The following is a 15,350-nucleotide window of genomic DNA, read 5'->3' on the forward strand; positions in this document are numbered from 1 at the left end:
TCTGTGAGTGACAGGCAAAATAGCCCACACGACTGTGATGCTGGTTAGCTAGTTATGTGTGCAGTTAAAATACACAGAACTGTAGCTAACTTCATGAACTATTATTTATTTCACATGCAAATAGGTTTCAGCTCTCAAGTGTGGAAACCCTGGGACAATGAAAATTCTTGTGGTATTTTTTCCCTAGAGGGAAATGTCATTGGTACGCTCCCATTGCAATTCCAAAGAAACTCTGAAGAATCAAGAGGTATGAATAATTCAAACAAGGTTCCAATTAGCTGACAATACAAGCCTAAACGAAGCATATTCTAATTATTATAGAATTAAAGACTGCCAAAAGCTACAAGCTAAAATACAAATATATTTCTATTTCAGGAAGACTGTTCAGATTCAACTTTTCGGACTTCACAGGTTTGGTGCTGGTCAGGATGCCACCTGAAAGAATTAATAAGAACTGCATAGGTAAACAAATGCTTTAAGTTGATATAAACTCTTCAAAAAGCAAAAATTATTTGTGATCAGTTTGTGAGATTGAATACAATCAAGTCCTAACAATAAAAAATGTATCTTGGACTGACTCTGAAACTGAACCCTGCCCAGACTAATTCATATTCAGACACTGGGCCAACTTAAAATAAGTTCAACTTGAAGTAAGTATAGCTCTGATTTATGTCATATGATCATCTGTTGATCATATGGTCAGCAGACTCCTCAGACTGGGAGTGTTTTAAATAATTCCTGCACATCAGAAAGCTGCCAAATAGATTACTGAACTTATACTATTTATTTCTGCTGAAACAAAAATGGTTGTACTGTATTCTAACGATTTGTGTATTAAGTTTCAGGTCACAGTGGATTTAAACAGACAAGTTACATAAAAAAAAAATAAGAAGATTGTGTTAATATTTTAATTAACCTGATCAAGAGCCTTTACATGAGAAGGGATTAGTTAATGCTGTTGAAATAAGCAGCCTTTGCGATAACTTGCTGTTCTACTGCTAGCTTAAGCCAATTTACCTTTGTGTACCTTAACAGTATTGCCTGTAATAGGGTCACCAGCTGTAACAGAGTTCATATTTAGAGTTAACATCAGTATTTAAGTCCAGTTCAATGTCACCAAAATCTTTACTAACACAGAGTTTCAGCTGCCCGATGGTACCTCATGCTGTTCCAGATCAGTTGGATCCGTGGGCTCCTGACAACAGGAGCAAGTTGGCACGGCAGTAATTGCAATTAATGAAAAAACCATGCCTACTCTGCACCTAGTCCCATGGCTGTGTACGTGATTATAGGAGACAGAAGATTTTTTCTGAGAAATCCAGCATGCTTCATTTCGACATGTCATAGAATAAATGGTGATCACAACAGTAGTGCATAAATGAATACAGAAAGAGCAGGCAAAGAAGTACTCTCTAATCCCCCTAAAAGAATAACTTTAGATATTGGGGAAAGAGGAGGAGAATGGAGCAAAAAAATTGCCAGGGTCACTTGTTCTTGCTAAGTCACCTCTCGCATTGCCATTCTCAGAGAGGGAATATTGACTTGATGGACCACTGCTCTAATGCAGCAATGTGTGCTCATTCACGTATGCCAGCAACAGGGCATTGGGGATAGGCTGTAGGTGGAAGGGATTTGCAACAAGGTTCAAAGAGGAGTATATACTTTGAGTATAATTACTGCCAAATAAAAGAGCAAGGTTAGACGGGTTAGTGTGCATAAAAGTCAAGGAACTCCAAAATGGTGACTCTGTAAAAGACACTATAAAATCAAGCAGATTTGGCATTCTTTCCATGAAACAGGCTAGCACTTAGCTGCAGCAGATGTAGGCAGCTCCTGTTCCAGCAAAGATCAAGGGCAGAGTGAGAAAATACATCTGGACTTATCATAGTAGTTTCAATATGCGCCTACTTTCTGTTCTTTCTCTCAATTTTCTAACATTATAATTGTATTATACTCTGGAAGTAATGCAATATTGCTGAAAAAAACTTGTTCTGGCATCAAATTTTTGGTATTTTACTTTCCAGCAGGAGAACAGGGGGAGGTTGTCAAGTCTTTTTTAATGAGCTTAACAATTACAAATGTAGAAGGACAAGATGGTTTTTGTTACCACGTTGGTTTGTAATTAACACACTACATCATTGGGACATTCTATGTTACTTTATTATCCTCCTGTCTTGCAGCCTTTTTGCTATAAGGCCAAGCTTTGAAATACTGGGTATGTATAGCCGCTAAAAGATGATTCAGTGACAAGCACTGTCACCTAGGCATAATGTACCACACAATACCTCCAAAAGCTTGACAATTTGTTGGACAGTGTTTATTTTAATTTTAAGCACATGAAAGTGCTTAAAATTACAAGAAGTGTGTCTTCTTCCCTCCCTTCTGCAGGCGAATTCACAATGCAAACCCTGTTCCACCCTAACATTGCTAGTTACAATCCCTTTCTTTTTCCATTAATTACAATGGAAGCCACAACTTGTTGCTTTCTGGCACCCTCTGCTGCTTTACACATTACACCACAGACAGCATTTTATGGACAGTTGCACAGTTCCTGTATCTCCATTAAAACATATTCCCAGTAGTTGGATTTCCCAGCCCAACCAAATAAAAGATGATGATATTCATACTTGGTGTGTGCTCTCAGTTATTGTTTGCAGACGTCAATGCTTAAATCTCAAAATACGTCTAGTACCTCTTTTCTAAACTTAATCTGGACTCATCCTAAGGAACAGAGATAGTAGCTCTTGCAACTCTGTAGAAGAGTGGCCATCTCAAGACTCTTACAGATGTCCAGAAAATACAATGGTTCATCAAAGCTCCCAGAATTTCAAAGCTCCCACAAACCTTCATTCACAAACGAGAGGCAGGGAGAGTGGCTTAAATGCCTTCCAAAGTGAATAAAATCACTGGGGGTTCATCAAAACTATACAAGGTACTTCACATGGATGCACGTCCATGTGTGTGCGCTATACACCGAAACAGAGGCCGATATAGTTTCTTGAGAGTCTTGCATGTTACTGAAGCTGCAGAATTCACCATTGTCAAGATAAGCAGTGGCAGATTGTCTTAGGAAGAAGGATGAGTGAGAGACCTGGGGACTCCGCTTCAATGTTAAGAAATGTTCTTTTGTGAAAAGTCTACCTCTTTGAGGAAATTCAAGGCTTCACAGATGTGGAACAATAACCTTTCCTAACTAACATACAGCACACAAAATTATAAGACAGTCTAAGCAGAAGTCTTGTAAAGGGAGTGGTTAGAAAATCTTTAAATAGAAGTAAGTCCTCAACTAAAACCATAAGAGAACTGGCATTTTGCCACAGTTCCAAAATAATCGGACATTTGATAAAAATCTAGAAAGCTGACAAAATCTCAAAATTACCAAAAAGCCTTGTTTGGATATACTATAAAGTAAAACCACTTCAGACATTGTTTATTTTCTTGTTCAGCTTAAATATGCATTTTTGCCGTTCAGCTAAACATCACGCACTTTCTTCTCTATTTTTAAATCCAGTAAACATTCTAGACATTCCTAGTATTTATAACATACTCTCCCTATAGAAGATGATAAAAATACACCATCATGAAGCACACATATTTACTGTAATCCTGCTGCTGCTATCCGGGAAAAATGTATTAATGACTATAACCAACAGGTGCTTTCTAAAATGCATGCATAGTCAATTTGTGTGTATGTATTTTAACTGCATGTTTGTGTTAAAACTTTTCAGTGCATTTCTATTAATGGAGGTTTCAAGGCCATTTATTCATCATCTCTTTGTCTAAGCATCTGTACCACAAATATATATGTGATCAATTCCAAAACTTCAGGGAATGTTCACATGACATTTTTGCGGGGGGGGGGGGGGGGGGGGGCGGGAATGGAAAATTGAAGAGCGTAGAAAGCTAACTACTGATGGGGGGAAATGGGGAGACTGTCAACTGCATCTCTTCAAACAATAAATACTTCAAAGTGTATGTCACCCACTAGTCTTCAAGCATACTTCAGTATTTCATCTCTGCATATCCTCCCAATACAGTTTAACACGAGTTTCTGATTGAGCAACATTCCTGACAGACACAGTTGAGGGATGGGGAGAATAGATGGGTGAGATGGGCATGCCTCAGTGGCGTGGAGGTACTGGCATATTCCAGATATAGATTAAAGGGAGGGGGGTTTCAAGGAATTGCTGGGAGGGTGGGGGGAAATGTGTGAAGGAAAATTGTTGATTTTAAGGAACGAAAAGATGTTTTTGTGTTCAGCAGTCTTGGTCTACAGAAGCAAAATGTGCATAACCCTAATCCCAGCCCTAACCAAGCAACCCTAACCAAGCAAACCCAACCCTAACCTAATGTCTCAGTAGATTTCATGGAGACTGATATCATCACAGTATAAGTATTTCTTATGACATGATTATTTCATTAACATCTAGATGAGTTATTCTCATGTGATTCCACACATTAATAGGACAAGGAATTTGTAAGTCTAAACAAAAAGGCTAATAACTGCATACAATCTATATTTAATGAATAATGTACTTCTTCCAGCCTAGTAAAATAATACCCAGGATGTGTTCCTGTGGCATTTTCTTTTATGACTTCAGACAGTCAAATGCGAGTGACTCAGGGGAATATGCATCTCACTGCCTGATGTGAATGAGTAACTCTGAGCTGTTCTGTGAAGAGGGATTGTCGTAAATCCTGTGGTCCTTTTAATGTTCTCAGATCTTCTCTGCATGTAAAGAGAACTGCTTGTTTCAGTGCAGAATAAAGAGGCGTAACAAAAAGCCAAACCAGAATCAAATCATATCAAAAAAGTGATGATTTGGTTGCCTTCTCCTGGCCTTCCTTTCCAAGCCGGTAACATCCCTAGGCAGGATGGATGCAGTTTCCTATCCTTTATGCTCGACTAGATCTAACACTTGCAGCAGTTCTCCCATCCTTTCCTTAGCTTCCTCTTTCCCTCACAATAAAAACATGTTTGGTCTCCCACAAAAAGGCAACTGTTACTCTGCTTGTTTGTCTAGCTCTCACCCCTTCTATATTGTCTCTTCCATTTCTAGAGTTTTTAGAAATTTTAGAGTTCATTCACAAAAGCAGTCAGAATTCCTCCTCTGCCAGTTCCACACTAAACCAATTTGCCTCTCATCTTACTCAAACCGGCTATGTTAATAAAATGAATAATCTCTTTTCAGCAAAACTTGGAACCAACATTCCAACATCTTCATCCTTGAATGTCAACCATCTTTAACCTTAACATCTTTAACCTTACCCTTACAGAAATTCTGTCCTCTTTCCTTTCTTTATTCCCTCCATTCATATTGTCACAATTATTCCCATAACATATCCTTAGACAGCCTCTCATTATTCCCTTTAATTTTTTCTTTTGGGGTGCCACACGCCCCTGTTTTTGATACTCTCATTTTCATTTTTACTCTAGTCTTTATGTCAAGTTAATTTCATCTGTAAACAAAAAATAAACTTCAATTTCTACACTGATGAAGGAGATGTTACTTCCTGTAACTGTTCTTCAATCTGCATTATCTATTTGTGTATTTACACTGTAGATATACCTACATGCATTGCTGTTAGCCAGAGAATTTTTAAATTCTGTGGCATACAGGATTACACAGAAAAGCCCTGGGCCCTCTATAAGGCATACACAAGTTTATAAAAAGGGTTTGTTGATGTCTAAAACAAAGAGGGAGAGTCCAGTCCTGAAGGTCAGCTTCTAAAATTTTGTCCTGCACTTATCATTTATGATTCAAGAGTTTGAAAGGGCTTATTTCACTCTCCAAAATGTTCAGTGCCCTGAGCAAATTAAATGCAGTCAGGTATACCCTGATGCTCAGTACGCTGGTTCAACAGAGTGGCCTCTTCCTCACACATGCAAGAGGATCTCATACACATTTCTGCTGTCATCCCCATTATTTCTAGGTGGCGACATGAATACACGTGTAGAAGGCTTGATAATAATTTCTCACCACTTTGAGCTCCAGGACATGACATATGAATTGTATGCCAGGATTTTTCAGACTGCAGGTATAAGCTTCAGGACCCTGTAAACCTGGAGCAGGGCTAAATGAAAATGTATCTTAGTAGTTACATTCCTATCATCAGCCAAGGAAATATAGAAGACCTCAATGAGACAGTCAGCTTGAACACTCAGTGAATGCCAAGTGAATTGTAAATGCTCTGAAGCCATCTTGTACATTGTACACTGTACAGTGGATTGCAAGTGGCTGAACGTGTCAAACCTGTCCAAGAAAGTCTTCCCTGGAACAGCTGAGGACAGTCACTGGGAAAGGGTGTGGGAATGGGGCTGGATCTCAAAGGGAAGATAACCTGCCTAGGAAATGAGAAAACTTGTCCAAGAAAACATCTTCAGAAGGATAGCTAAGACATGCTCCTGGCTATGACAGTCTTGGCCACTTTCCTGGGAATCCCAGTAAGGGTACAAGTTGAATGTAAATCACCTACCTAGTGATGAATCTCAGAAAGCATAGCTAGTTAAGTAAAAAATTGTATGGGTCTACTTGAAACTACCATCAGAAAATGGGAAATCTGAATATGTATCATGTTGAGGAGTGTCATTTCCTGCATAGGTAAGCGTCTGCTTAGGTCCTTTCATAATGGAGCTGTATCAGCCTTGCCTGCTTCAGTCCAGAGCTGCCACTGTTGCAAGGTAGGATTGAATAGACTGGGAAAAGAGGTATTTGTCATCAGTGTGGCTCCAATGGGTATTTTACCCACACTCCTGAAAAAAAGAATTGCATGAGGCTTTACTCTGCCAAACCACAGGAGCTGGATTCAGAAATGCAGAATTAACCGGTAAGTAAATCCTTGGGGAGGAGGGACACCAAAGAACGTATAAGCTGTGCATTACCATGACAAATTCTTCCCAGGGAACGGGGAGCATGATACTTCTGCCACCACTTACAAAGTCCAAGGAAGAGCTGCAATTGCTCAGGAGCTGGGAAACATGCAGGGACAGGCTCAGCTACACTGAGGGCAAAATGTCCTCATAAAACTCCCCTCTGGATAACACCCTGGCTTGAGGCCGCACGGAGGTATGGACAATACGGGCAGTTATCAAGAGCAACTTGGAGCCCTTTGATCTATTTTGTTGTCCAAACTCTGCCTTCATCAATGGGAACAGAAATCCAAGTGTGGACTTTTAATTAAGGCAGATCAGGGTCTGCTCCAAGAGGTAATAGGTCTCCAAGATGAGAAGGTCTTTTACTTTACCCGAGGATGCCCATAACACAAAGTTCCCGTTGTAACACAAACATGACTGCTCATCTCCAGTGTGACCAGGTCCTTTATAGCGCACCTGGCAGAGAGGGAGACTTGCAGAGCAGAGGGGAATTTTAAGATGATACTGGAAATTCCCATGCTAAGTGTACACAAGAAGGCAAAAGATATGGCATTCGATCTGTATTGCCAGGAAGTTGACAGAATGGAAGAAATCATGCTTACCAGTCTTCTCATGGCTTTACACACGCTGTGTACAAAAAGTAAAGGCCCCTATGTGCTGATTTTGATGTTGCAAGTTGAAAACTTCTCTGGCAAATAAAAATAAGTATGTATATTCCTGATGTGGGCATGCCAAATAGCCAATGATCTGCATTCCAATAATCTGGAATATAGGTGTGGTGTTCACTGGAAGGAGAATCTTGTCTCTTTCTCTGTTCCAGATCTGAATGCTCTCATGAAAATTAAAATTATCTTTCTAACTAGTTGCCAATGCGAGCAAAACTCTTAATCTTCCTCTGATCCTTTCCACACAGTCCTTTACCTAATACCTGGGCATATTCTTCAAGTCTGCTCTCCCCCAAACACCCACACACAAGCTATGACTATGTCTTGCAGATTCTTTCTGTGTAACGCAGCTAAAATATGAGCTTTCCTATCTATAAACACAGGAAACCTCACAGGAGCTCAAATTTTAATTACTACCATTTTTTTTCTCGGCTTTACTGAGATCACTTCCCTAGATATCATGCTGTGAACCTGTCAATTTTTTCTAAAAGCACTTCATTTTTTCCATCTTAAGGTTACTCCACTATCGAATCCTAGATACCCCTTACCTACCACAGAGGACAGGGAAATGAGTTTTTGACTCTGTCCTGCCCATATTGTGAGAAGCCATTCTTTTTGACTATATTTTTAAACAGAGATTTGTACCAACTAAGGCTGTTTTCTCAGGCCTTGTCCTATCTCTTATGCAAACTGCATCTTCCCTAAAACAGTGTGATCTATACTTCAGGCTATTCACTTAACTTCTGAAAACTGAGTATGTGAGCATGCACTGTGGAAATACAGCAACGAGACTACTGTCTTGTGTTCCATTCATTTAAGCACATCAAACCTGCACAGCTGACAAAACTAGAGTCTCTTATTTCCTTGTATATTCACAAAACTCTCTTAACACCCAGTCGTGAAATCTGTGAAAAGCCACTCATAGCCATGAGATGACAGTCTGAATTTAAACAAAAGGGGGTTGCACAGGTGTCACTGTGGGAAGAAACTGAAAGGAGCTGGGATTAGTATTCAAAACTCAAGATTGAATTTCCAGTTTTAAGGGACCATATTTCTACACTTAGCCAAATTTCTGTATATATTTCAACCTGTCACGCTTGTGTGGAAGGCTCACCTGGAGCTGCTCCAAAGCACAGAAAGTATATCTTGAATCCACACAGCCAGTCTCACCAACTGCACCAGCAAAGCCAGAAGATTCTTACACAGTTCAACACTGTGCAGACAGAAAAAGGTCACATGTGGGCCCACTTGACAGTGAACGTAGGGATGATATTTTCAGGCTTCCCAGTCCTCAAAGAGCTTCAGGTAATCACACTCCACACATTTTCATATGGAATTCTATGGGCCTTAGTAGAACCTACAATGCTTACTTTATACAAAATTATCCTGTTTTTCACAAAAATTTTTTAGACACAGAATGCTCATGCTGATATTCTTGTCCTTGGATATTGACATTCCTGGATACCGAGGGATGATACTCAAGAGTGTCTGCCCAGCACATCCCTGTCAGAGGAAGTCTGAAGGTAGGTGTCTATACTGAAAGGAAGTATACATACTGTAGGGCAGGTATACTCTGTGGCACACTTAGCAGTTCCAGTTTCCACCTATTCATCCTGTCCACAGGCTGACTCCCTGCTACGAAGCGATTTGCATGCACCTCATCCCTTTGCAACCTTGGCTTTCTCTGGAGAAAAACTCAAGCACATGAGCAGAGAGGAAGCCACCGGGGGCTTTTGTGGGACTACAGGAACAGTACGAAGCACATCTGCCCAATAAATTACAAATCAATGTCTACCAGTATAGACATGGTCACTTTGTCCTACTTCAGCTTCAGGCTTCACACACTTCTTTAACTATGTCAGAGAAAGTTCTATCACAAAAATATTCCTTGGTTAAGCAGAGACTGATTCACTTACTCCACCTTCTTCTTGCTGAAGTACACAATTTTTCTTCAGTCTCATAGAATAAAGCAAAATTGCTGGCATTCTTGTGGCTCTTTTCTGAAACATTTTTAATTTACTAACATCTTTTTAAAGGCATTATTAATCAAATCAAGTACAATGTTGTAGAAATGATCTTAGTGCTGCACATAGTCACACTGAATCCCACTTTTAACAGATACACTGCTACTCACCCAAAGATGGTGCCAGCTCTGGTAACTGCAACTTTTTACTAAATGTTCATATACATTTGGCAATTTACTACAGCTGCAACACGTTTTCCAGCTCCCTGATTTCCAGGATGTGGTAAGCAAGACCTGTATTTTTATTGAACTCAACTGCCTCTGTTGGACTGCAGCTTGTCTGTATCCTAAACCATAGAAATTACCTTTGAAGCACACTTTTGGTTACATAAACTGGTAGAAAACTGTGCCAAAGATAAGACTGACAAAATGAAAATAGTCTTCATTAAATGCATGCAACTACATTAGGAGCCTTTTAATAAGAAGGGTCTCTCCAGCCCTTTAATAACTATGTGAAAACCCCTGCTACCAACTATAATTAAGGATGCTTTTGTACATAGATGTGTACTGGCATAGGCAGTTCTCATGGGAAGCAGCAAGAGTTAATTCTAAGGAAGAAAAAACAGCTAATAAGACAACATCAAACTCTGAAGGAAAAATCAACTTGAAAAGCAATATACCAAAAATTTTGGCAACTTTGAATTTATTTTACTATTTATGCAGCTGAAAGCACTACAGGCTGCATGAGGAAAGAATAGAAACATTAGTTTTATAAAATTCTCTAGGGACAATACAGCAAATGTCACCATAAAAAGATTTTCAGTCCAACACTTTTGATTCTCTTGCATTTTCTCTGACAGCCCCAGGATGGATTAAATTTGATACTCTGTATGCTTACTGTATGTTTGATATGATCTGTTTAGAGACAAAATACTGGAGATCTTCCAGTACATTTTTAATATGTTCAGGAGGAAAAAAAGTCTGAATTCTTTCTCTTTGAAGCATTAGAGAAAAGCTTTATAACATATTTTCTACCCAGGACACTATCCTGCTTTTTCTAATGGTGGGTGAACTTACAACAGAAATTAAAGAAATAAATGGCTTATAAAGAAGCAAAAAGGAATTAGCTTTTGGTTGTATCAAAAGGTAACCCTTGAAAGACCATTATCTTCTAAACAGAGATGATTTGAGGTTTCCTTAATTGATAGACTTACGGAATAATTCATATGAGGAAAAGATAGAAATGAATGTGGTATTATTTTACATTGAAGGGATTGAAAGAGATGATGAAAAAAAAAGCTGAAGTGCCATATTCCTCCTTGAATGCATAGCTGTAAAGAAAAAAATAGGCAAGACAAGCAGAAGACTCTATATGACACTGTAGACAATGTATGTTATAATACCGTTTTAAATCCTTATTATCTTTATTAAAACCATTCGTAAGAAATACTAAAATCTTTTTACCACAGTAGATTCCACAGTAGATTTCTCCAGCAAACAAGCAAATCTTGCCAATTCTCTTGCAAGTTTCATTTATTTAAAGTTTCTGAGATTCGAATATGAAATAATTTATTCCCCAGTACATCTCAGGTTCTCAAATTCTGCATGCGACATCAAACGTGTGAGCATAATGACAGCCACGAGGATCCTGGTAAAGCTAACTATGCAGAAACCGGATGCTGCTGGGGTTCACAGGTTTTAATTTTTATGAACTTGGACCTCTGGAGCCAGTTCAACTTGTCTGCAAGTACTTATATATCACTACCAAGATGAGCATAGAGTGCAAGACACTGCAATAGACCTAACTAAAAGAAAACTAAAAAAGAAGCATTTTATACATATTTAAAATAAACATTAAAAGATGTTTACAAATTAAGGTAACAGCTGAATTGAGATGCCTTAAAAATCATGTGAAAGATGAAGCCATTGGCAAGAGGAAAACCAAATGCTGAGTGGAACAGAACTTGGGAATATTGGTAGTGATTAATTATGAATTGATATCAATATCATCTACAGGGGATATCAAGTGTTTCCAGCAGCAGACAATCCATGCCAGTGCTCTCTAGCTTCTTTTAAGCTAATAAAATGCCTTAGACATCACCTCCTGGGAAGAGTATCAAATGGCAGATGATTACAGAAAACATTTCTCCTCAATAGCAAGTTATGAGAGAAAGGATCATGAAAACATATGTGAAAGAAAAGGGTGGTGGGATTCTTGAGATTTATTAACTGAAAATGTTAAAATGAAAGTGGTGAATGAATGACTAACAAACATTGCTATAGGAATATCATGACTGTTGCTGGTTTGATGGCTGATGTTCTGACAAATCCTGACAGGACATATTGCTACATACTGGCATATGTCAAACATGTAAACTAGCTTCCACCACTGTGACATATTTTTTCTGCACATGACAAACACCCAAGAGTCCACTGCTACAAGAAGAAGAGAATTGGCCTATCATTAACTGAGCAGGCTAACAAAATTGAGCACTGCCAAGGGAAATTACCTGAAAATGTGATAAGATGGTGCCTTCAGCTAGGCTAGATCAGTGCACAGCCCAAAGGAAACAAATGGAGAGCAGACTCAAAACCTGGGTTCTCTGAGATGCTCTGAGAGGAAAGCTGACAAGTTTGAACTACGTTAACTTCAGTACATTTTAAATTTCCTAGCTCAGTTGAAGAAATCATCAGTATAAAATTGGTATGTCAAAAAGCAGGAAAATAATCTGATCAGACTGTAGAGATAAAACAACACAGTAAAGAGACCGAATGAAAGAAGGGTGAAAAAATATATTCTATTTCTATCAAGTTAAAGTGGTTAAACGTGATGCCTTAGCACTGTGCAAACACTGATGTATGACTATGTACAGGAGTGTTCAAAGCACCTGGTTTCAGACCCAGAGCACCTGAGACATAGTCTTTGGCCTGGCTGAGCTGAGAGATGTCCTTACAGGAGGAGGAAGATGGACACAAAGAGATTCCCACAGATACTGCTGCGGCACGGGCGTATATTGACCATGCTTCCCCCATAACTGCAGCAGAGCTAGAGATGAAATCCAGAATCCCTATGCCACATAAAGATTTACCTGTCAACAGGGAATGTACACAAATGTTGTCGCTTTGGAGATGCAAACGTTGCTAGAGCGAAGAGTTCTCTCTGCAGCTCAGCTTCCTCTCATGGAAATGAAGCTCGATAGACATCAGAGTGGTGGGTCCCTAAGCAATCCTAGATGGTCACTAACCAGTTACATAACCTTGGGAAATCATATCACTTTTCTGTGCTTTTGTCTCTTCTTGTTTGTCTTGTCTGTCTGGAATGGCAGGTTTTAATGTGATTAAAGTAGAGAGTGATTATCTCTCGATCTGTGTGTGTAATATTAGAGTTCCACGCTGGAGTTCCCAACGTTCTCAGCCAGGGCCACTAGGTGCTGCTGTAATATGAGTAATTAAAATAATAACTATTATTAAGGAAATTGCATATATTCTTACTATGGACTGTTTCAAAAAGCCTGAAAGCCAGAGAAAAAACTTATTCTAAACCTGGACATTTTTTGAAAAGTAAGAACTGAAAGACCTGATTATTCACTTCACTGGTACTCAAAATTTTTCATTTCACCTTTTGCAGCTTTGCAGGAAAAAGCTGCAAATAACTTCCCCCTTTAAAAAATGCACTGAACAAATGCAATTTTTTTCTACTCCATTTCCATTTTTAAGCCTAGCTTCAGCAGTTTGCTATTATACAAGCTCATCCAAATCATTATACTCCAAAATCCTTGCCAGCTACACAGCCGTGCACCTTATTCACGTACCATTTGGATGTGAACAGAAAGGCAAAGTCCTCAGCATGGGGGAGCACGACTGGAACTGCAAATGATTCAGTAAATGCATGGTGATGTTACTGAGGCTCAGATTTTGTACCTGTCAGTTCCACAGCCTTCTAAGGAGGCTTTATCTTATTAAATGTAGTTGACTAGCCATAAACACAGTAAAAGATTAATAAGACTCCATATGAATCACAGTCACAAAATACTTCTTGCCTGAGAGTATTAAAATGTCTTTAAGCAGCTGCCAGCTATAGCTCAGAGAGCTATATGACTAAAGTGCTATTTCTGAAAGTCTTGGAGTCAGTGCATCTAACTGGACTTTACAGTGGACAATCCAAAAGGCTATTTATATTCAAAAACAATTTGGCAAGTCTTGTTCATCAAACCAGTTTTCCAGACACAAAGACTCCACTTAAAAATTTGTTCTTGGATTTACTGCTCTTAAAAATGAAGTTAAATTAAATTATCTGGATCATCAGAACAGGTCTGTTAAGGCAGTTCTGGATTAATTAGAAGTGATGAAGTTTTGCTGCTGGGTTACCTCAAGACTGAAAGTTAGCGAGCACAGAAATGAAGTGACAAACACTAAGCACATGTGGAAAAAAAAGTACCAGGAACACTATATGAGAATTAGGACTTCATGGTAAACTTGGGACAGAATATTCATAGTTTAAATAAATCATTATTAAAAAGCATTTTAGGAAAGTGCAGAGGTGCCAACACAGACTAAAAATATATTTTATTCTTACCATTTGAGACTGGCTCCGGGGACAGCCATTGATATCTTCAACCTTTTCATTTGCTAAACAAAAACAGTGAGGAGAAAAGCAGAAGTAAACAATGAGATAAAACTTTCCTTTCCACCCCCTGGCCAAAAAAAAAAACACCCTAAAAAACCAAACCAAAAAAAAACCAAAACAGAAGAAGAACAGAAAAGACACAGCAATAAAGTGCACACGGTTTTGTTGACACAGAGCTCCTTTCTAAGTAAAGCTCAGTCGTACAGTAACAACTCTCTTGTTAGCAGCAGTTGCTTCCACATGCCAAATCATGCAAAGGGGGAAGTGCGAAGGAGGTCGCTGCTAATTCTTCAGCCCCTGCAAAATAACTGCTGACATGAAATCTTCCACAATTGTCTTTGCAGGGTCAGGATACAGTTTCAAGGCATCCCAGAAAGTATGAGCCACTCCAACTAACAAAATGCACACATGGGAGACATATGGTTTAATGGAGCATTCATTTCTGACAATTCAAAGTGTGTAAGATACAGTTCTGGCCATTTAAAGTATGGTTAAACAGCCACTTCCAAACATGCTCACATAAACATATTTTTTAATTAAGACAGGGATGAACCACACAAATATCAGAGACATATGGACCCAGTCAAACTGTATTATTCAGGATTCATCTTATTGTTAAATACATTCAACTTGAATTATATATTCCCCCATGCAAGGAGTCAGCTCGCAGTGCTTCTCTCAGCCCTGGTCTTACCGATGATCTGAATGATTTCTGCTAGCAGAACTCCATCTGCTATGTCCTGTTGCAAATCCTTGATCAACCGCTTGTGGCCAGATTTTGCTAGGTAGTGGTTAGCCCAGTCAGTGTAAATCTGCAGAGCAGAGAGGGAGGGCAAGGGGGAGAGGGGGAAGAGAGAAAAGAAGACAATAAAAATTCTTAAAACAAATGTTGGCTTGCACACCAGAACTATTCTGGATCACATTCCCATTTAAGAAGTCAGCACCAAAGGAAACAATTTTAACGTTGTGTTTTTTGCCTTTTTTTTTTTTTTTAAACGGCCATGCCCCTCCCCCTGCCATTCTCTGTTTTATTTTAACTTCAAATGATTCAGGCTGTTTCATGAGGGTTCAAACTTGCTGTGACCAAGCAAAATTCCCCTTATGACTGTAAAGGAAACTCCTGTTGTAAATCAGTCACATCTACCGCAGTTCCACCTCCCACCGTGTTTCTACCTCTACACACGCCCCACCACCAACTTCCACGCTCTGGGGCTGCCTAAG

At 39.1% G+C, this 15,350-nt stretch overlaps 1 protein-coding gene across 2 annotated transcripts in view; it reads right to left on the reverse strand.

Annotated features, from left to right (window-relative positions):
• Positions 1–15,350, reverse strand: part of NAV3 (neuron navigator 3) — a 272,512-nt gene that overhangs the window by 176,533 nt on the left and 80,629 nt on the right. For both annotated transcript variants that reach the window (XM_050896725.1, XM_050896718.1), the window contains exons 2-3: positions 14,824–14,941; positions 14,079–14,131 (exon numbers count right to left, since the gene is read on the reverse strand). In XM_050896725.1, coding sequence (XP_050752682.1) covers positions 14,079–14,131; positions 14,824–14,941 — 171 coding nt within the window. The remainder of the gene's footprint in view (positions 1–14,078; positions 14,132–14,823; positions 14,942–15,350) is intronic.

This window comes from Gymnogyps californianus, chromosome 1, assembly GCF_018139145.2.
Source record: "Gymnogyps californianus isolate 813 chromosome 1, ASM1813914v2, whole genome shotgun sequence".
In the NCBI taxonomy this organism is placed as follows: Eukaryota; Metazoa; Chordata; class Aves; order Accipitriformes; family Cathartidae; genus Gymnogyps; species Gymnogyps californianus.